This window comes from Mesocricetus auratus, unplaced genomic scaffold (assembly GCF_017639785.1).
Source record: "Mesocricetus auratus isolate SY011 unplaced genomic scaffold, BCM_Maur_2.0 Super-Scaffold_100014, whole genome shotgun sequence".
NCBI classification, from domain to species: domain Eukaryota; kingdom Metazoa; phylum Chordata; class Mammalia; order Rodentia; family Cricetidae; genus Mesocricetus; species Mesocricetus auratus.
This window is the reverse complement of record NW_024429197.1, coordinates 35,721,035-35,743,103: the sequence shown is the minus strand read 5'-3', so window position 1 is coordinate 35,743,103 and position 22,069 is coordinate 35,721,035. Positions and strand designations below refer to the sequence as shown.

General features: G+C 41.8%; 1 protein-coding gene across 2 annotated transcripts in view; it reads right to left on the bottom strand.

The window, feature by feature from the left end:
* Positions 1–16,744: 16,744 nt before the first annotated feature.
* CUNH1orf141 (chromosome unknown C1orf141 homolog) overlaps positions 16,745–22,069 on the bottom strand; it is a 51,064-nt gene continuing 45,739 nt past the window's right edge. For both annotated transcript variants that reach the window (XM_040757434.1, XM_040757435.1), the window contains 4 exons: positions 21,557–21,626; positions 20,159–20,333; positions 18,728–18,814; positions 16,745–17,791 (listed from right to left, as the gene is read on the bottom strand). In XM_040757434.1, coding sequence (XP_040613368.1) covers positions 17,234–17,791; positions 18,728–18,814; positions 20,159–20,333; positions 21,557–21,626 — 890 coding nt within the window. In that variant the 3' untranslated portion in view covers positions 16,745–17,233. The remainder of the gene's footprint in view (positions 17,792–18,727; positions 18,815–20,158; positions 20,334–21,556; positions 21,627–22,069) is intronic.

Here is a 22,069-nt window from a genome sequence, read left to right as displayed (position 1 = left end):
TATTCATGTGTGCGCACATGTTTGTGTGTAGGCGCCTGTGTATGTAGGCACCCATGGAGCTGTGAACGCCCTGATGTGCATGCACCGAAGAGCCAAAATCCAGTGCTCTGCAAAATCCAGTGCTCTGCAAAAGCAACAAGTGTTCTGAACAGATGGGCCATCTCCCCAGCCCCAGATCTCTGTAGTTAAATCACTTTTTAAAATGAAAACATTGCTGTCGGCCATGCTGTTTTTCCATCAGAGAAGAACAGTTCCATATTTTTTAAGTGTGACTCAGTTGTTTTTCCCACACTTCCTCCTTTCCTTGGCTCTTCCTGTCTTTAGACCTCTTTTGTAAAGAATGCATTCATTTTCTTATGAGTGTGTTTGACTGCATGTGTGTCTGTATCCCATGTGCATGCCTGAAGCCATGGGGGGCCAGAGAAGGGCACGGGATCTCCTAGGACTGGAGTCACAGGTGGTTGTGAGCCACTACATGGGTTCTGGAAATCAAACCCCAATCTTCTAAGAGAGCACCAAGTGCTCCTAAGCCTGAGGCATCTCCCCAGTTCCTTTTTAGGCCTTGTGTGTGTGTGTGTGTGTGTTCATGTGTCTCCCAGTTTCTCCTTTTGCTGTGAGCCCACGTCAGGGACCTACTAGAACAGCCTACCTTAGAGTCGGAAAGAGACTTCGGAACAGTACTGGTAATAAAGCAGAACTTGTTGCAGTCACCAGATACCAATTAGAGCCACTAAATGCATAGAGCTTGTGCCTGAAATATCCCTATCCATACTCGGATTCAAAATTTAATGATCATGCCAAAGCGTAATATTTGGACCAAATGAACTTGCTGTCTCTGAAGTAATGTTGACCCAGCACTGCAGCAGAACCTGCCCTCGCATACTGCTTGTCAGAATAGTCCCTTTTCTCATTCTTGCTAGCTCTTTGCTGTAGCCATATATATAGAGCCTCGCCTTTTCTTCTGAGCAGAGAAAATCCACGATAAAGGTTTTCTTCAGAGTAACAGAGGCAGCAAATAGGATTTACAGTAAATATTGTCCCCTGGGCTTTAAGGATACCAAGGTTTAATTCTCCCTTTTGTTACTGCAATGAAATACCCTTCTGCTCCCCGCACACCTGCAGCCAGTCTGGGCACCTGACTCCAAGAGAAAAATGAGTTGTCTCTAGTCTTTAAATATCAGAAGGGCCTCTAGACAGAAGGTAGATGTTAAAAACATAACAAAGCAAAGTAAAAACTTTCCCAAGGCTTAGAAATGAGAGATGATCAGTGCATGTCCTTCCTGTGGAGTAAACTGACTACCAGATGAAGGCTTGCCACATTAAGCCAGTACAGATGTGCACCCTGGGGTATTTAGAGGAGTTTAGCTTGTAGAACACTGGTGATAATAAAAAGGAAGTTCACTTACAGAGGTACTGATTTTCCTGTGCAGAAAACATAACTTCGGGGTCTCACCTCGTGCGCTTACAGGGTCTTCATCAGCTTTACATTATTAGCATACAGCTCAGTGTTCTTTGTACTGTGTATATAGTACAAGTCAGTCTTCATATTTTCTTCCAGACGAATTCCGGCATTTTACTCTTTATTCAATGATGGGTTAAATAAAACAGGATTTTAAAAATATATAAGAGAATCATGTTTTTTATTTTATTGAAAATAGATTTTAAATATAATATATTCTAATTACAGTTTATCCTCCCCCTACTACTCCAAGTTCCTCCCCACCTCCTCTCCCATCCAGATCCAGATCCACACCCTTTCTGTCTTGCCTTAGAAAACAAACAGGCACCTAAGGAATAATAATAATAAGATAAAACAAACCAACAGAAGAAAAAGTCAAAGAAAAAGCACAAGAAACACATATAGATGCAGAGACACACAAAGAATCCTATAATACTCCCAAACCAGAAGTCATAATATAAATGCAAAGGATCCATAAGCTTAAAAGAAAAGACTTCCAAGATGCTGCTGAGTTTGTTTTCTGTTGGCCATCTACTTCTGGGCATACAGCCTGCCCTTAAAAGTGGTTTTTTCCTCATAAAACCCCATTAGCAAAAACTAATTTTTCATTTGCAAGTGGAAATCAATTGGAGATAGTTTATGGATTGGGAATGCGAGCCCATTTTTTTTTAACTCTAAAATCCTGTCTGGTGCAGATCCTTGGAAACCTTGTGCTGCTACCAGTCTCTGTCTATATGTCTTTAAAAGGCCTTGCTTCCTTGGTGTCCTCCATCATTTCTGGCTCTTATACTTTCATCCTCCTCTTTTGAAGAATCCCCTGAGGCCTGACAGGACAGATTTGAGGAGACATTTAGGGCTTAGTATTCCAAGGCCTCTCACGCTCTTCTTATTTTCTGACTGTGGGTCTCTGTATTTGTTCCCATTTGCTTCAGGAAGAAGCTTACATGATGATGGCTGAGCAAGGAATTGACCTATGAGTATAGCAGAATGTCCTTAACAGTAATTTTATTGATGTGTTCCCTCAGTAGAACAGCAGTGTTTGGTTTTCTCCTAGGTCCCTAGACTATCTAGTCTCAGGTTCTTGGCCACCCAAGAGGAGCTAGGGATGGGCTCCATGACATAGAGTGGGCCTTAAGTCAAATCAGATGTTGGTTACTGCTATAAGCTCTGTGCCACTATTGCACCTGCGTATCTTGAAAGTAGGTCACCATTGTATAAATAGGCTTGTTAGTACTTGGGTTAGTATTTACTTTTCTCCTTTGGTAGCTAGCAGAGTACCTTCCAGTATCTTGAAAACTATTCAGTAGGGGTGAAGGCTCAAGTTAGGCACCAGGGTGACTTCTTTGTGTTCAGTGAGTTGTGTAGATACTGTCTTCAGCAATAAGCTTTACTATAAGTTAGTGGAGAACACCCACTATACCTGGCATCAGCCTGGGTTGTTTGGGGGGGTTGCCATGGGACCCCTTTAGCCAACAATTTTATTAGATGTGCCCATTCCTGGTACTGGAAGAATCTTCATTTAGTGATGAGATGTCCAGTTGGGGGCTCTATGTCCCCCATTATTTGACAATTTCATTTGGGTCACTTACACATCACCTCCCCCACACACACACACTAGGAAGCTTCTACTGTATTAGGTTTCCATATACCCCCTCAAATGACTCTTAGTTTTAGCTGTCTCTCCCCATATTTCCCCCTTCAACCCCCTATTCCCTACCCATTTGATCATCCATTCCAGTCTCCCACCCCCATCCATTAGTAACTGTCTATTCTATTTCCCCTTCTTAGGGCACTCCATCCCTCCTCTGTAGCCCCTTACTCTATACCTGACCTCTGTGGTTATAAGTATTGTAGCTTGCTTATCAATGACTTAACACCTAATGTCCACATATAAGCAAATACATGTATTTGTCTTTCTGGGTCTGGGTTACCTCACTCAGGATGGTGTTTTGTTTTGTAGTTCCATCCATTTACCTGAAAATTTCATGATTTCATTCTTTAACAGCTAATATTCCATTGTGTAAATGTACCTCATTTTCTTTATCAGTTCATCTGTTGACAGACATTTTGGTTGTTTCCAATTTTTGGCTACTATGAATGGAGCAGCAATAAACACGATTGAGCAAGTGTCTGTTGTCACCTTTGGGTATATGCTTAAGGGTGGTGTAACTGGATCTTGAGATAGATCCATTCCTGTCTTCCTAAGGAACTGCCACACTGATTTCCATAGTGACTGTATAAGTTTGTACTCCCCCGCAGAAATGGATGAGTATTCCCCTCATTCATACCCTTGCCAGAATGAGCTGTCATTTGTTTCATTGATCTTGGCCACTCAGACTAGTGTAAATGAAATCTCAAAGTAGTTTTGGTTTGATGACTAAGGATGTTGAACATGTCTTTGAGTGCTTCTTCGCCATTTGAGTTTCCTCTTTTGAGGTCTTTGTTTAGACATGTACTCCACATTTTAATTGGGTTATTTATTTTCTTGATGCCCCATTTTTGTACTTCTTCATGTATTTTGGATATTAACCCTCTATCAGATGTGTCACCATCAGGATCTGCTTAGTGGCCTAGAAATGGGGGTGCAGAGGGACGAGGGGTCACAGCAGGTGGTCTGCTACAGAACTAGAGATGCCAGCTAGTAAGTCTCCGTCATTCTCTAATCATTAGCTCAGGTAAAATTTTATCCTTCTCAAGAACTCAGATGCTTTTCATGACTGGTAGCTTTGTCAGCTTAAAGCAGCAGCCAAGGCTGCAACTGTCACAAAGCAGACTTCAGGAACAGGTATTTTAGGTGGATAAATGCAAGTTACAGAGGTCTGAGGATGGAAAGGTCTAACATGAGGTGTATAAATGCCCCCTACCTCCCCCACTTCCACTCCTCAGAGGGGGTAAGGCCTTCTTTGGGGAGTCAACAAAGTCTGGCATACTAAGATGAGGCAGGACCAAGCTCCTCCTCTCTGTATCAAGGCTGAACAAGGTATCCCACCATAGGGAATGGGCTCCAAAAAGCTGGTTCATGTACCTGGGATAGGTCCTGGTCCCACTATCCTCCAACACATCAAGCCACATAACTGTCACTCACATTCTCACATTCAAAGGGCCTAATTCAGTCCCATGCAGGTCCCCCAGATGTCAGTCCCCAGAGAATCATTTTTTAAACAATTCTTGAACACTGTACTTAGAAGAACTCTAACTTGGTCAAGTTTTGCTTTCTGGAGCAACTGCAGAGGAACAAGTGGGGTTAGTGGGAGAGAGATGTTTTTACCATGTGATAATGAGGAACTTCCCAAGGTTGAGCTGAACATCTTCTCATTGATCCTAGACACTACCCAGGAGCCTCTTCTGTGCCCTGGGAACTTGAGTTACACAAATGAGCCTTCTTAACCCAGGAATTTTTTTACACCTACCAAACAAAATTCAAGACCCCTCTCTCTCCCTCTCTTGCCCCTTCCCTTCCCCTACCCCTTTCCTGGAGAGATAGCCCAGAGTTTTAGAACATTTCTTGCTCTTGCTAAAGACCTGAATTCAATTCCCAGCACCCACGTCTGGCGGTTCACAACTACCTGCAACTCCAACTTCAGGGAATCTGATTCTTCTTTTTGGCCTTTGAGAGCACACATACACATGGGATACACATACACATAAAAATAGTTTTTAAGAGTGAGGTTCTCTGTCTCCCTCTTTAGTTTCTCTCCCTCTCCCAGGGTTGATCCTCTGGATGCACAGACCTGACAATAACTCCCTTCTCAAATAGTGTGTGCAGAGGTGCTCTAGCTAAACTGCGGTCCCAGCACTGCTTCAGACCTTGCTATTATTAGTAGACATTAGCCACTAGGAGAACACCATAGGGTCATATGGGGCAAGAGGAAGGTGCGACTAAGCTGCTAGCTAGTGTAGCTTCCTCCTTGTATTTCTATGGACTGGCACTACAAGCTCATCTGTATTTGCTCTTCCCAGATTCTCCCTCCCTTTCAGTCCCGTATGTCTGTGATGGTGGCCTGGTTGCGAGCTCTGGGGCATATTTTTCCATGTACAGTAGCCTCCAGGGACACTCTGATTGTACTATCCACTTCCTGTTAAGTAGCTAGTGGATACACAAGCAAGGCCTGGAAGTGAGAATAGGATGCTTCGAACACTGTGGCTGCACTATTCCAGATGTGCTCAAGTCTCTGCTGGATGAATCATGCTGTACAGTTCTCTCCGTGCCATGAAAAGGCCGGATTGACCATTATTTCTAAATACAGAGGCTGTGTAGTTCCACAAAAAGCTACACTGTCCACGAATGTGTGGACACGTGTAGATGAAGAAGTGACCGAGGTGAGAAAAAAAAGAAAAGTCAGGAGAGGGAAATGCACTGCCTTATTTTTAGTGAAGGGGGTTGTTAATGCAAACTGGAAAGAATGTCCATGTTAAAATAGTGTGCTGGGATGAGATGTGTCAGAATTAATAAAACTGCTTTTTAGAAACATGTGCCTGCTTGGGCTGGAGAGACAGTTCAGTAATGAAGAGCACTGTGCTTCTTGCAGAGGGCCCAGGTTTGGTTTTTAGCATCCACCTGGTGGCTTACAACCATCCCTAACTCCCGTTCTAGGCAATCAGTGCTCTCTTCTGATCTCTGCATGCGATGTGCATATATCCATGTAGGAAGCAAAACACATACATAAAAATATTAACAAAAATCAAATGTGCCTACATGATTATGGGTTCTAAGACAAAGAACAAATTAGGTCCAAATGGAGACTTAACTTGCATATGCTAAGGGTCTCTCTGCAACTGAAGAAATGTTTCCAGATCTCTTGCTCGCAGCATAATAAAGATGATGAACTGTCACCTCAAATGTTATTATGTGATAGTCTCAAAAAAGAAGGCATTCTTTGTGGCTAGATACCCATGCTAAGTTTCCAGTACCCATCTTGGAACACAGAGGACCCAGGCTCAGCTCTGGGATAGATATAGAAATAGGTAAGGCTGGCATGAGATAAGGGGATCTGAGTTGCATGGAAGTGGAGCTCAAGAGGTGGGAGAAGACCGGTGGCCTGTGTCTGCTCTCATGGGGCTTCCACGTTTACACAATGAGCATTTTCTGCAGCTTTACAGTCATGGGGTTTCACTTAACACTTGTCCAATACCCCCGAAGCACATTGGCTTTATGCCATAGGACATTACCAACAGGGTAATGAGGTAGCAGCAGCCTCAGACCCAGAGCTCCCTGTATCTGAATGACCATTTAACTCTTAAATGTCACGTGGAAGAGTCAGAACGAAAGGATAAGAAGCCTTTGAAGAAAATGTATTGGAAGCTATGTGTTATAGTTTGTGATGATTGTTAATATTGGTTGTTGATGGAGTAAAATGACTGGAAAGTTGGTGAAATATCCTCCTGATGTGTCTGTTAGGTTGTTTGTAGGATGAGTGGGAAAATCACCCTGAGCATGGGTAGCATCGTCCAAAATTCTGGGAACTCAGAATGAATATGCAGAAGAGAGATGTTCATTTGTGCACACACTAGGACCCTATTTGAGCAGGAATAGTTTATGCTTTGCTGCTGATACATAGGGACATCACATACCAGATTCTTTAGTTTTTTTTGTTTGTTTTTGTTTGTTTTTGTTTGTTTGTTTTTGTTTTTCGAGATAGGGTTTCTCTGTATTGTTTTGGAGCTTGTCCTGGAACTTGCTCGGTAGACCAGCCTGGCCTCGAACTCACAGAGATCTGCCTGCCTCTGTCTGGGATTAAAGGCATGTACCACTGTACCAGTGGGCCTCTGGTATAAGGCCTTTGCCCTCAAGCTGGCACTGCATTACTGGTCTCTCTTTTGAGGCTTTCAGTTTCTTGGAATGAGCAGCCACCAAATTTCTTACCTCTCTAGGCTGGGGTGGTCACTGTGGGAATCTTCAGTCTCTCATTTGTAAACTAAGAAATTCCCTTATAACTATAGATATTCTACTGGTTCTGTTCCCCTAGTTTGAGGCTTGAAGGGGCCCAAGAATAAAATGAAGGAGGTAGATTGGTGATAGTGATAACAGTTTGAGCTGTTTGGGCAGAGTGCCCTAGGTAGGCTTGGGAGGGAAATGGGTCTATTCTGCCACCATGTTTCCAAGTGCTGGATTGTACATCCACAGAACAGTTGAATCTATAGGATGCACAGGTTCACCAAGGACTTCTGCTTCCTTTGAATTGGGACAGAGAAAAGCTCCCTAATGCTTATAGTCTTCTAAATGTCTATTTTATTTGATTTGATTTGCTTGTTTGTTTTTGAGACAGGTTTCATATCCCAAGCTGGATTTCAACTTGTTTTATAGCCTAGGCTGCCTCAGTCTCCTGATCCTCCTTGCCTCCACCTCTATGTGCACCACCACAAACTGATTTTGCTTTTAATTTTTTATGAGATTAGTTTTACCCAGTCATGAAATGTAGGCCAAAGCAAGGCATGGTGGTACATGCCTGTAACCCCAGCAAATTGAGAAGTGGGGTGCAGGAGGATAGAGAGTTCAAGGTCATCCTCGGCTGCAGAGCAAGTTCCAGGCTAGCCTGAGCTACATGAGACTAGGGCGAAAGAAAAAGGTGGGGCTGGGGGGAAGGAAGTAAGGGAGGGAGGGAGAAAGAAAGAAGGAAGGAAAGGAAAAGAATGGAAAGGAAGGGAGGGAGGGAGGAAGGGAGGGAAGGAAGGAAGGAGGGAAGAAGGAAGAAGGAAGGAAGGAGTTAACTTACAATCTCTAAGCTTTTAGATTCTCCAATGGAGAAAAGTCTTGGTGAGACAGGAGACCATGGATGCTACAACAGAGTGTTTCTTCAGGAAAATAAGAAATGAAGAAATTTTCATTACCTTTTTGTACAATCATTTTTTATGCTTACAATTTGGATATAAAATGTCCCCAATAGGTTAATGTTTTAAAGATTTGGTCCATACTGGTGGCACTCTCTTTCTTGGAAAGGAGGTTGTAGAAACTTTATGAGCTGAAGTCTACTTGGGGAAATTAGTTCATGGGGATGAGTCCTTGAGGTTTTAGCTTGTCCAGGGCTCCTACTTTTGGTTCCTTTGCCACACACTCTTGCTCAACAGCACGAAGCTAAATGACCATGAACGGAGTTCTTTGAGACCATAAGCAGAAATAAATCTCCCCCTCTTCAGATTGTTCTGAACGGAGTTCTCTGAGACCACAAGAAGAAATAAATCTCCCCCTCTTCAGACTGTTCTATCAGATATTTTGTCACAACTGAGCCAAAGTAATTAATAGAAGGCTAGTCAGGGCTATCCTTATCACTGGCCCCTACCCCGGGGATTAGTGTCCTCAGGAAAATTCCCTCCTGCTTTTGAGAGATTGTTCAGTTCTGTCTTTTTCATTTTTCTTAGACTATGTTAGTCAACTGTATAAATTTTGCATCTGGAAGACTCAAAACATAACCTTGTCGTTATTTTACCTACACTAACCCAAGATCATGATGTCTCAAGATGGGATATTTCTTAGGTGACTCAGGGGAACCTAGGCCTCCTTGTCATAGTCCTTAGTGACCACAGACCTGTAGGTGGATAAGGTGAAGAAGGTTGTCCACTGCCTGATAGTGCTATAGAAATGTTAGAAAAAGTGTGGAGAACTTGGATTTAACATGGTTTCTTTGTCCATACAGTAACTCATGAATTTGGCAGCACCCAGAACCAGGAAAGGCTCAGATAGTTTTATTTGGCACTGTGAGCAGTGGATTTTTATAGGATGGAGCCAGAAGTGAAGTGGCTACAACAAGGCATCTGACTTCGGGGGCCATGGTGTTATGGAGCATTTGTCTAATCTGGGTATGATATCATAAGTGTGTACTTGTGATTCCCTAAACCTCACTGTTTATGATTGGCTAAAACTCAGTCATTATATTCCCCAGTTAGGCTGTAGTTTATTTATATACTAAGCTAACCTATCATTTATTAGGTAGGAACTAAAAATATGAAGAAAGCTTGAAACTAACAGTCTCTAGGTTTGAGGAGAGACCTGTCTACCAGTGAGACCTCTAGTGATCTACAAAAATGATACCAACTGGCAAACTAACAATAGTGAAGAGACTACCTTAAATGCCCATCCTTGATAATGAGTTTGACAGCTACCTTATATGCCATCCTAGAATTTCATCCATTAACTGATGGAAGCAGAGGCAGACACCCACAACTAAACACTGAACTGAACTGCTGGAACCCAGTGACAGAGAGAGAGGAGTGATGAGCAAAGGGGTAAAGAATGGTCTGGTGAAACCAACAGAAACAGCTGACCTGAACAAGGGGGAGCTCTTGGACCCCAGATCGACACCCGGGAGGCCTGCATGGAACTGATCCAGACCCCCTGAATGTGGGTATCAGTGAGGCTTAGGCAATCTACAGGGCCCTGGGCAGTAGATCAGTATTTATCCCTGGCATACAAATGGACTTTGTGTGTCCATACCACAAAGAGGGATGCTCTCTCAGCCTGGACTCTTGGGGGACAGCCTAGGCCCTGCTCTGAACGAAATGACAAACTCTGGATATCCCTTATGGGGAAGGGAATTGGGATAGGGTGGGAGGCTGGGAGAGTCTGAGGGGGTGCTGGAGGAGAGGAGGGAGAGGGAGCTGGGATTGACATGTGAAGCAAGCTTGTTTCTAATTAAAAATAATATAATAATAATAATAAATTAAAAATAAATAAGCAGGAGTTGGTGAGATGGTTGAGCAGGTAAAAGTAGAGTCACAGAAGACTACTTACCTGAGACTGAACCCCAAAACGCAAGTTAAAGTAGAAAGATATCTCTACACATGCTGCACAGGATGTACATACCACACAGGCACTCATGTTTACACACACACACACACACACACACACACACACACACACACACTAATAATAAATTTAAAATAAAGAAAAGAAATAGGTCCATTGATGAGGTATCTGAAGGAAATTTTTCTTATAGGTTTAGTGTTCTCTTTAAGTCCCCCTGGGACGAAATGAGATGAGGATTATTTCTATAGCAGTGAATGCAGCTTCCCGAGGGAGTGATTCCTAAAGCACACCATCAGCGCACACCCTCAGCCGACTAGTTCACCATCGCCTTCAGTGCAGGCTGCCCTTACAGGCCACACTCACCTTAGAAGGAGAATGAAAACCAGGTCTGGTTTGGACTGCGTTGCCTGACGTCCTCTGCAGCTGTTGATTTAAACGGTGATAGGTTTCAAATGGAAGCAGAAGAGAATGGTGCAGAGCATTAAGTTCCACCTTCTCAGTACCCAGCGTTCCCAGCTAGGAAGCTGATTGAACTGAGTCCCTGAGCAAATGTATGTTTGCATTTTTTCTTTTTTTTTTTGTAGCAAGCTTAACTTGTTGGACTATCTTTGGACTGCCAGCCCACAGATAATGACCAGAGACTTATTATGAAAGCTTGACCTTAGCTTAGGCTTTTCCCCAGCCAGCTCTTATAAGTTAATTAGCCCATTTTTGGTTGGGGGGGGCTTTGTTTTTTTGTTGTTGTTGTTGTTATTGTTTTTAATACAGGGTTCCTCTGTGTAGCTCTGGAACCTGTCCTGAAACTAGTTCTTGTAGACTAGGCTGGTCTCAAACTCTCAGAGATCTGCCTGCCTCTACCTCCCAAGTGCTGGGATTAAAGGCATGTGCCCCCACCTTCTGGTCTCCATATATATTTTTTTACTCTGTGTTCTGCCATGTGGCTCAGTTACCTCTTCTTAGAGTGGTACACCCAACTTGCTCCAAATCTTTTGGGGAAATTGATTCCTTCTCCCAGTTTCTCTCTCTCTCTGCCTGAAGTCCAGTATATTCCTTCCTGCCTAGCTATTGACCATTTAGCTCTTTATTAAATCAACAAGAAGGGTGCCTTGGCAGAGATACATCTTTACAATGTAAACAAATATTCTGCGAAAGTTTTTGAGCTCTGATTGTACTCTGTAGCCCTGGCTGGTTTTGAACTCATGATCATACTGCCTTAGCCTGCCAAGGACTAGGATTAAAGGAGTATATCCACATACATGTAAAAATGTCAGTTTTGTATTTAAGGCCTTTTTCTTTTATAGGGCAGGGATGTTGTGATAGATGCTTCTGATGTATTCTGGACTAGCCTTCTACTCACAGCATTCATAGTGACTTGAGTGAGAAGTGCCCCCCTTAGTCTTGGGTATTTGAACACTTGGTCCTGAGTCAATGCCTCTGATTGAGGAGGCCTAGGAGGCATGTCACTTGAGATAGGCTTTGACTGTAAATAGCCTTGCCTTTTTCTAGTTTGCTCCCTCAGCTTCATGCTTGGGGTAGATAAAGATCCAAGCTCTTAGCTTCCTGTTCCTGCTTCCATGCCTGCCACTTGCTGTCATGGCTTCCTGCCCATGACATACTCAAGCCCAAATAAGCTCTCCAGTGACTTGTCCTTGGTCATTGTCCTGGTTAGATATGTTTTTCAACCACACACAAGCCAGAGTGACTGGGCAAGAGGAACTTCAACTGAGAAAATACCTCACTTAGATTGGCCAGTCTAGAGGGCCCAGCCAATGATGAATGGTGACATTCCTGGGCAGGTGGTCCTGAGTTGTGTAAGGAGGCTGAACAAGTCACTAAGAACAAGTCGTGTTCCTCCATGGTCTCTGCTTCAGTTCCTGTCTCCAGGTTCCTGCATGAGTTCCTGAGTTGACATCCCTTCATGGTAGACTACGTTCATAAGCTTAAATAAATCCTTTGTTCCCTTAGTTGCTTTTGGATATGTGTTTATCACAGCACTGGAAACGTAAATACAAGTGGTCAAGAAATTTTCTCACAGTAACAGAAAACTAATATGGTTTTGAACATATGCCAGGATTCCTCCCACCCCCCAGTACTGATGTTGAAACCTAGGCTTCATTCATGCTAGGTAAGAGCTCTAGGACTCAGTTACATAGCCAGTGTTTAGTAACTTCCTAAAGGATAAAGCCCACAAACACCCATAGGAAATACAAAAAAAAAAAAAACTAGCTACTTCCTCCCCACTCTCACCCAGTTCTTTAGCCTATGGTTAGGTTTAGCATTTAACCTAGGGAAAAAAGTTATATCATGAGCAAGCTTAAGGAGAAGTGGAATAGAAAGAGAATTTCATGGAATGCTACAATGCTCAAAATACTAGACATTGCTTTAGTTAATCTAGAAACAATCTTGTCTTAAACTCTGCCTGAAGTGGGAATACAATAAACTGAGACTTTGGTACTTTCACATGCTCATTCCCGTCTGCTCTAAGACCTACATATCTTTTTAAAAAGTTTTTACATATCCAGACCCCCATTCCCTTGCCCTTCCATCCTCACATGCTCCTAAACCCATTCCCCTCCCACTCCCCAAGGATGTGAGACCTTCCACGAGGGACCATCAAAGTCTGTCACATCATTTGGGGGAGGGCCTAGGTACTATTGCATGTATCTGGGCTGCAATAGTAACCCTCCATAGGGAATGTGTTTCTAAAGTCCATTTGTGCACTAGGGATAAACACTGGCTCCACTGTTAGAGGTCCCATAGATTGCCCTGGCCTCCTAGCTGGCACCCACATTCAGAGGGCTTGGTTCGGTCCAATGCTGGTTCCCCAGGTTTACGACTAGTGTCTCTGTGCTCTCAGTAGGTCAGGTCAACTGTTTCTGTGGGTTTCTCCAGCGCTGTGTTGGCTCCTTTGCTCATCCCTCCTACCTCTCTACGACTGGATTCCAGGTGTATGGCTCAGTGTTAAGCTGTGGGTGCCTGCTTCTGCTTCAGTCAGCCATAGGATGAAGGCTCTAGGATGGCAACCAAGGTAGTCACCAATCTCATTATAGGGGAAGAACATCAAAGGCAGCTTCTCCACTACTACCTAGATTCTTAGTTGGAATCATTCCTGTGGATCCCTGAACATTTTCCTAAATGCCAGACATCTCTCTAAACCTATACTGACTCACTCTGTCAAGGTATCTCCTTTCTTGCTCTCCTCTATTCCTTCCCTGTCTCAGTATTCCTGATCTCTCTTGTTCTCCTCCTCACTCCTCTTCTCCCTTTCTGTTTTTCCTACCTCTCTCCCCCAACCCGTGCTCCCAATTTGCTCAGGGGATCTTGTCCCTTTCGCCTTCTTCGGGGGACCATGTGTTTTTCTCCTGGGGTCCTCCTTGTTTCCTAGTTTCTCTGGTGGTGTGGATTGTAGGCTGGTAATTCTTTGCTCTATGTCTAAAATCCATACAAGAGTGAGTACATACCATGCGTGTCTTTCTGTGATTAGGTTACCTCACTCTGGATGTTTTCTTCCAGTTCCATCCATTTGCCTTCGAACTTCAAGATTTTATTATTTTGTTTTTTCCCACTGAGTAATACTCCATTGTGTAAATGTACCACATTTTCTCCATCCATTCTGTGGCACCTGTGCCACAAGCAACTCCAGGGTATCAGGAAAAGAGAGACAAGACAAGATGTCCACTTGTTTGTACTAAGAGAATGCATGTGCTGCCTTTATTGCCAGGAGAATGTGTGTGTGTGTGTGTGTGTGTGTGTGTGTGTGTGTGTGTGTGTGTGTGTGTGTCTTCATTACAAATGCTAAGAGGTCTCTCTCTTGTAGGAGGGAGGAGCTTTATATACAGGCTTACAGCACAGTGGAAAAACCCCAGGTAGAAGAGAGTGTGTTTTACTCCTGCTGAATGTTGACTGGAAAACAAATTGCACTTGTAGGCTGACCAGCAAGTCACAGAGACCCCGTGGGGTTGGGGCCCAACACATTCTTTGGTTGAGGGGCATCTAGGTTGCTTCCAGGTTCTGACTATTACAAATAATGCTGCTATGAACATAATTGAGCATATGTCCTTGTTGTATGAATGTACATTCTTTGGGTATACGCCCAAGAGTAGAATTGCTGAATCTTGAGGTAGACTGATTCATTTTCCTGAGAAACTGCCATACTGATTTCCAAAGTGGTCGTGTACTTGTAAGTTTGCACTCCCATGAGCAATTGAGGAGTTTGCCTCTTTCTCCACATCCTCTCCAGCATAAACTGTCCTTGTTGTTTTTGATTTTAGTCATTCTGGCTAGTATAAGATTTTAGCCATTTTGGCCAGAGTTGTTTTGAGTTGCATTTCTCTGATGGCTAAGGATGTTGAGCATTAAGTGTCTTTCAGCCATTTTAGATTGCTCTATTGAGAATTCTCTATTTAGTTCTGTATCCCACTTTTTAATTGGATTGTTTGGTGTTTTGGTGGCTAGCTTCTTGAGTTCATTGTGTATTTTGGAAATCAGCCCTCTGTCAGATGTGGGGTTGGTGAAGATCTTTTCCCATTCTGTGGGCTGCCAACAACAACACAAATTGCAGAAACCCCACAAACTCATGGAAATTGAACAATGTGCAATTGCACCATTCCTAGTCAAGAAAGAAATAAAAAAAAAGAAATTAAAGACTTCCTAGAATTCAATAAGAATGAAGACACGGCATGCCCAAATTTATGGGACAATTTAAAAGCAGGGCTAAGAGGAAAGTTTATAGCACTAAGTGCCCACGTGAAGAAACTGGAGAACAGTCACTCAAGAGAATTAACAGCACAACTGAAAACTCTAGAACAAAAAGAAGCAAACTCACCCCGGAGGAGTAGACCCAGGAAATAATCAAATTGAGGGCTGAAATCAATAAAGTAGAAACAAAGAAAACAATACAAAGAATCAATGAAACAAAGAGTTGGTTCTTTGAGAAAATCAACAAGATAGATAAACCTTTAGCCAAACTAACCAAAAGGCAGAGAGCACAGGCTAAGTAACAAAATCAGAATTGAAAAAGGGGAACTAACAACGGACACTGGGGAAATCCAGAGAATCATCAGGTCATACTTTGAAAACCTGTACTCCACAAAATTCGAAAATTTAAAGGAAATGGACAATTTCCTGGATATATATCATTTACCAAGAACAGATAAGCAATTTAAATAGCCCTTAATGAAATGGAAGCAGTCATCAAAATCCCCCCCCAAAAACTCAGGGCCAGATGTTTCAGTGCAGAATTCTACCAGAAATTCAAAGAAGAGCTAATACCAGTACTCCCCAAACTGTTTCACACAATAGAAGCAGAAGGGACTTTGTCAAACTTTTTTTTTTACAAGACTACAATTACTTTGGTACCCAAACCACACAAAGACACAACTAAGAAAGAGAACTTCAGACCAATATCCCTCATGAACATTGATGCAAAAATACTCAACAAAATACTGACAAATCTAATCCAAGAACACATCAGATAAATCATCCACCATGATCAAGTAGGCTTCATCCCAGGGATGCAGGGATACAGGGATGCAGGGATGCAGGGATGGTTCAACATACAAAAATCCATCAGTGTAATCCACCATATAAACAAACTGAAAAAGAAAACCACATGATAATCTCACTAGATGCTGAAAAAGTGTTTGACAAAAAAAATTTTATACTGAGTATGGAAATCGTATCCCTGCCCCTTGTGCTCTTATTAGGTATGTTCTGTTTTTTGATTTTCTTGTTGGTGCTTAGAAAGAGTCTATGTTTTCTCTTTTGACCTAGCATGGGAGTTGGGGGGAGGTATTCTGCCTTATAGCAAACTGGAAAACAAAGAAAATGGGTATAATGGAGATAGTGAGAAAGACTGGGCATTTGAGGTGTGAGAAAAGTCACTTGAGTGTCTTAGCTGCTGAAGCACGGCTACCTCCATAGGTTCCTGCCCTGCCTGGTTGCAGCTGGAGAAATTCTCTTAATTGGATACTTCTAATCCAGTCTGGTTGTTCTCAAGTCCTAGTCAACATTGGGAGACCCTTCTCTTATCTAGTGCTTCCTTCTAACTACTGGAAATAATAAATCATTACTTATTTTCACATAAAATTCTATGTAATTAAATTATAAGTTAAACAGTCTTTTCTGGGTTTGTGGGTTAGTCTTGGAATTTGTCCCTACCAGTTTTTATTTATGTATTTATTTTTGCATGCTGAGAATTGCAACAAGGGTTTTGTGCATTCTAAAAATGTGTTGTAGGCTGAAAGCCTAGTCACTTGCCTTCAAATACTACTTTTAAGTGAAAAATATGTGGAACCCCCAAAGAAATGTATTCTAAATGAACATGGGACTTAAACTTCCAGAGTTCAAGAAGAGTTCTGCCTTTATACTGTTTGAGTCAACAAGAAAGGGTAAAAATAATGTGAAACAATGTATTTTAGAATACTCCACAGTTGATAGCCTCTCACTTACAGACCTTACTATTTAAGTTATTTCACAACCTAGAAAGAAAGCTACAGTGATGCCTGGAAAATACAGTACAGTAATAAAGTTCCACACAGTTCTAGTAGGTTTTACAAAGCCTTTTTAATCACATACATTTCTTGTGTGGCACTGTTTTCCCAAGAGTCTCTAAATGCTGATCTATTATTGACTCCATTCTAATAAATCAATGGTATATCTTTCTTGACATTCAATCATGTTTGTTGATGTTTTCTGGCTCCCGACATCAACTTTTTAATCAATGTACATGATAGTTGGTTCTGAATGAGAATGTCTTATAGCCAACAGGGATGTCTGATAAGTGAGATAAGACATGAATGGGCTAGAAAGATGGCTCAACCATTAAAAGTTAGGCTCACAACAAAAACTAAGTAATCAGTGAATCTCTCTTGTTGATAATTCCCTAATTCCATCTTCATACTAGCTAGGAATGGTGTACTTCATCCGTCAGAACATTAATAATCACTTGAGAATTTCTTCCATGATCTTGGAACTCGGTTCCTCTTGCTTTTAAATATTGCTGCATATACAATTCTTTATGAGTCATTGACTTTTTAGCTTAGCAGGCTATCTAGTGGGGTTATGTTGTTTAGTTTACGTATTTCAGTTATGTTTTTCAGAGGCTTTGAGTCATACTTGAGGGGTAAGGCAGTGAATTTGCATGTGGGTGGTGGTTTTGTTTTGGAAAATATTCTTCCAAATTCATCTGTCGTAGCATTCTTTTCTTGAATAGCATCTTTATCAAAGTAACCCACAAATTTTTTGGTTATGCTGGAAAAAGTGCGGGATAAGTTATAAAGTGTGTTTGGGAGTCTGTTTTCGGAAGCTAGACGGTCGAGTTTCTTCTTTCTTTTCTCCTGCAGACGCTGTTGTACCAGTTGAGCAAAGAGCAAGAACAACTCCTTGTGCTGCAATACAGGCTTAGGTCTTTGAGGGTTAGAAACAGCATAGGGTTGATCATTAAATAAAGCTTTCGTCATTTCACAGTTCTTTTCTAGAACAACATTCTTTCTTGTATATGTCATAACATAGGGAGTGAACCTTTTTGCCAGGAACAACATTTCTACATATGCTGTGTCATGGAAAATTATCGGATTTGTATGACTTTCTTCCTGTATGGTTAAAAACAAAAAAAACAAAAAACAAAGAACACTGAGTCATAAGGCTCTTGAGGCAAAACTATATATGTATTTTAAGCATGAAAATAAATTTGTAAAATATCTTAAATGACTATATAGAGGTTCATGATATCAACAAGAATAACATTTAAATACATTAAAAACAGGTGCTTTTCTATCCGGGCGGTGGTGGTGCACGCCTTTAATCCCAGCACTTGGGAGGCAGAGGCAGGCGGATCTCTGTGAGTTCGAGGCCGGGCTGGACCGACAGCCTCCAAAACAATACAGAGAAACCTTGTCTGGTTAAAAAAAAAAACAGGTGCTTTTCTGTGACACTCTTCCTTTTCAAAATTTGAAGCCTTAGCTTTCTTATATCCTTTCTGAAATAAGGTGAAGTATACAGAAGTAAACACTTAATTTCTTGGGGCATTGGGCATCGAGAGAAGAGGATAAGTAAGAAGGAACACTGTAGGCATTTTTAAAATGTCCATGCTCTAGAAATAAAAGGAACATACCCCTAAAATAGGTTGAGTCAAAGATCCTAAGAGATATAATGAATATAAGCCCAAATGACCATGTGTGGCTTTTCCAACTTTAAAAATTTGAATTGTGTCTAGAGTTGTACTTTAGGACTTACTACAATACTTGGTAAAAGTGTTTAATATATATTTGAAAACAGTAGCCAAAGTGATAGATATAGATATAAAATAGAAATTGCTTTATTATAGTAATAGAAAAATCCATAAAAAATTTTAGTTACTACCCCCACATTGGCATAATTAATTTTTACAGTCCCTAATTCTTTCACTAGGTAAAAAAAGTCAATTCCGTGGAAACTAGTAAAATATGCATATTGCCAGTATTGGCTTTGCAAATCTTAAGTTGATAATTTCTACATTAAAAAATAAATAGTAGAGATTTATTTCTCACAGCTTTGAGGGCCGGAAAGTCCAGACTCGAAGATGGGATGGGTTTGGTGTCTGGTCGGCCTGTTGTAGTTGGCACTGTCTCCATGTCCTGTACAGGAAATATAAAGGCAAATACAGCCCAGTCAGTTCCCTGGAGTCCTTTGTAAGCATATGAACCTGATCCTGAGAGCTGCTGTAATCACCTCATAAAAGCCTCTCTTGCTGTGACTATTCCACCAGGTCTTAAACCCCAGCAGTCATACCTGGGATGGAGCATTCTGCCTCTCTACCTGGCCGCAGGGAATGGGGGCTGTGCTTCCTGATTTCTTAGATGAGGAAGACTTAGGACAAGAAGAAGTCAGGGAGGGGCCAGAGATAGATGGTAGTGGTGAAGATGGCACGAAGGCTTGGTTAGGTACCATTACAGGATATCTGGACTAGGAGATGGACTGGAAGGGGACCTCTCAGTTGAGGCAGAGCTTCTCTCTTCCACAGTAAACTCTGACATTTGCTGTCTTGGGCCTTGAAGTCCATTCAGCTGAATGAGTGGAGCCACAGCTGCTTCCTCAGCTTGAGGTCCCCAAGACATTGAGCGGGTCAGTTGTCTTGTACTAACTACAGCTGGGAGGTCTCTATGTAGAATAAATTAAGACAGGAGCAGAGTAGGAACCAAGGGCAGTAAGGCTGAATGAGCCCTGGACAGTAAGCCAGGGGAGATCTTTCCCAGAACAAAATCTGAAAGTAGACTGATGGTATATAAATGTTCTTAGCATGAAATGTATCCCAATGGTCGCACAAAAAGATAACCAGAGAAACAGTTTTACTATCCTTTGATGATTAAAATATAATGCCAACTTAGCCACAATAGTGGCCTTTGCATTCGTTTTGATTTATCCAACACTGTAGGTAATTCCCACCCTGTAAGTCAGTGGTTCTCAACCTTCCAAATGCTTTAATCCCTTAACTCATGTGCTACTTCATAACTGTAATTTTGCTATTGTTGTGAAAGATAATGTAAATATCTGTTATGCAGGATATCTGTGTGTGATCCCAAAGGAGTCATGACCTACAGGTTGAGAACCACTGTTGTAAGTCCGTGCATTGTCAGCTACAAACTATTTTCTTCAGCCTTCCTGAAATTACAGTATGTAACTTAGGCTCTGCGAATCAGATCACCTATACAGTTTAGAAGGAGTTACCATGAAAAGCTAGGGAGGGGTTTTGAGGAGAAACTAGTCTGTTTATGATTACAGAAGCCATGGAGGTCTTAGAAAGTGTTCCTTCTCTCCAGCACCAAAGTTGGTAGTTATAACCTGCGACTATAGCAAAGACTCAACAAAGCAGAGTGGGCTGTATTTGTATGATTCCTACAAGACATACTTTGAATCCTATCTTCTCTAGTCTTCTCAGAGGCTTGTGAAATTCATTTTTACTGACTGCTAGTAGATATTACCATAAAATAAAGCACTCTCTCTGTTGGACCAAGGTCAATTATCTTGACTGTGGGATTTTTCATTACAGCCTCCAAGTTTAAGGGAATTAAGACGTTCTGTTTTACTGGACAAGGTGTTCTTGCTTGGTTATCTCTGGCTGACTCCTTTTCTTTTACCAATAGATGATACTTCCTCCTGAAAATGAATATAGTTTAGGGATCAGTTTATAGGAGGTAATTTCAGCTAATCAGTTCTTCTTTCCCTCTAGAAGTTACTGCCAACAACCACTGATCCAGTAGACATATGGGCATCCCTCCCTGCCCGGTTTGTGGGAGAAACAGCAGGAGCAGAGGAAGCCAACAGTTGCCTGGGTGTCTGTTGATTTTGAATGGGGAGCCTGCTGTGTATGCTGAGTAGACCACTATGGGAAGAGAAGCATCTGACACAGTCTTTGGTTGGGTTAAGTTTTTTGTTTGTTTGTTTTGTTGTTTTTTCAAGACAGTGTTTCTCTGTGTACCTTTGTAGACCAGGCTGGCCTCAAACTCATAGAGATCTGCCTGCCTTTGCCTCCAAAGTGCTGGAATTAAAGGCATGTGCACCACCGTCCTGGCATAGTTGGGGTTTTTAACAGGTTAGTTAAGAGAATGCAACAGGGTGCCCAGGCACAAAGAGAAAAAGTTTTCATCTCCGATCTCCCTTGATTTACATGGGAAGTAGACTTGTCATTGTAGGCTTTTAAGGCAACCCGTAGCACAAATCTGGCAAAGATGAGGTAGACAGCCTTATTCTCAGAGGGCAAGAATGGAGGAGATTGCAGAGCCTCAGAGAGCCTGTCCTATCTGTGAGTCCTCAGAGTGGACCCTGACCAACTTCATGGAGAACTGGTCATGAGCTCAAGAGCCACAGATAATCAGCAGCAAGAGTGATTTGCCTCTGACCCTGGTCTAGTACCTTGATTTCCTTCTCCCAAAGTTTATCAAGGGGCTCACTCATGCATACTCCACAGATACTGTCTTGGAAAGAAACAGAAGGGCGCGTTAAGCCCAAAGAGCCCATCCATCATTGCTCCAAAGTTGCAAGTAGGGCTTCTCCTTCATTATGCAGATGATGGTAAGACTGTAGATGTCATACAAAAAATTAAAGAAACCACTTTTTCACCTCCATGTGCAAGCATAACTAAATTTGTGCCCACTGTAAAAAGTAGTTATATTCTGTCTTAACTTGACTGTGCCCAGGTCCAGATGGGATGCCCATTAGCTGACCAGCCTGGGACTCTTCTGTTGATGGTACTATGAGAGTAAATGTCAATAATAAGTCAGGAAAAAAATAATCATTCTTCTGTATTACACAAGGCAGAACTTGTTCTACTAGAATCATTATTGAACAGTGTAAAATATTAACATTTAAAAATAAATTACCGTTTTTCAATAGAATCTGCTGAATGGTCTGTAGAATATATGGACTTCTTAGCTCTCCTTTCATTTTGATCTGAAATTACAGATTTTTGTAAAGGATGTGTAAGTGTTATACTACCTAGAAAATATCTGAAACAGATAACACAGAAAAATCTGGTCTAGTGGCAAATCTGTAGTAGCTTGTTGACACTTCTTTTTTTATGTGTGCTTCTGTGAGTGTCTGTGTTATGTTAGTGACCATGGAGGCCAGAGATGTCAGATTCTCTTGCAGCTGAAGTTACAAGTAGTTGTGAGTTGCCTGATGTGGGTGCTGCCAAAATAAAATCAGTAAGTGTTCTTACCACTGAACCATTTTGCCATCCATAAATCTTGAGTGAACAAGATAGAATAAAAGATAGATCAAGACTTCAGTGTTCAGCTTAGATAGTGCAAACATAAAAGTAGTCTTAGAGAGTTTTCATGAAGAAAAGTTTTGTTGTTGTTGTTGTTGTTTTAATGTTTTTGATACAGTGTCTC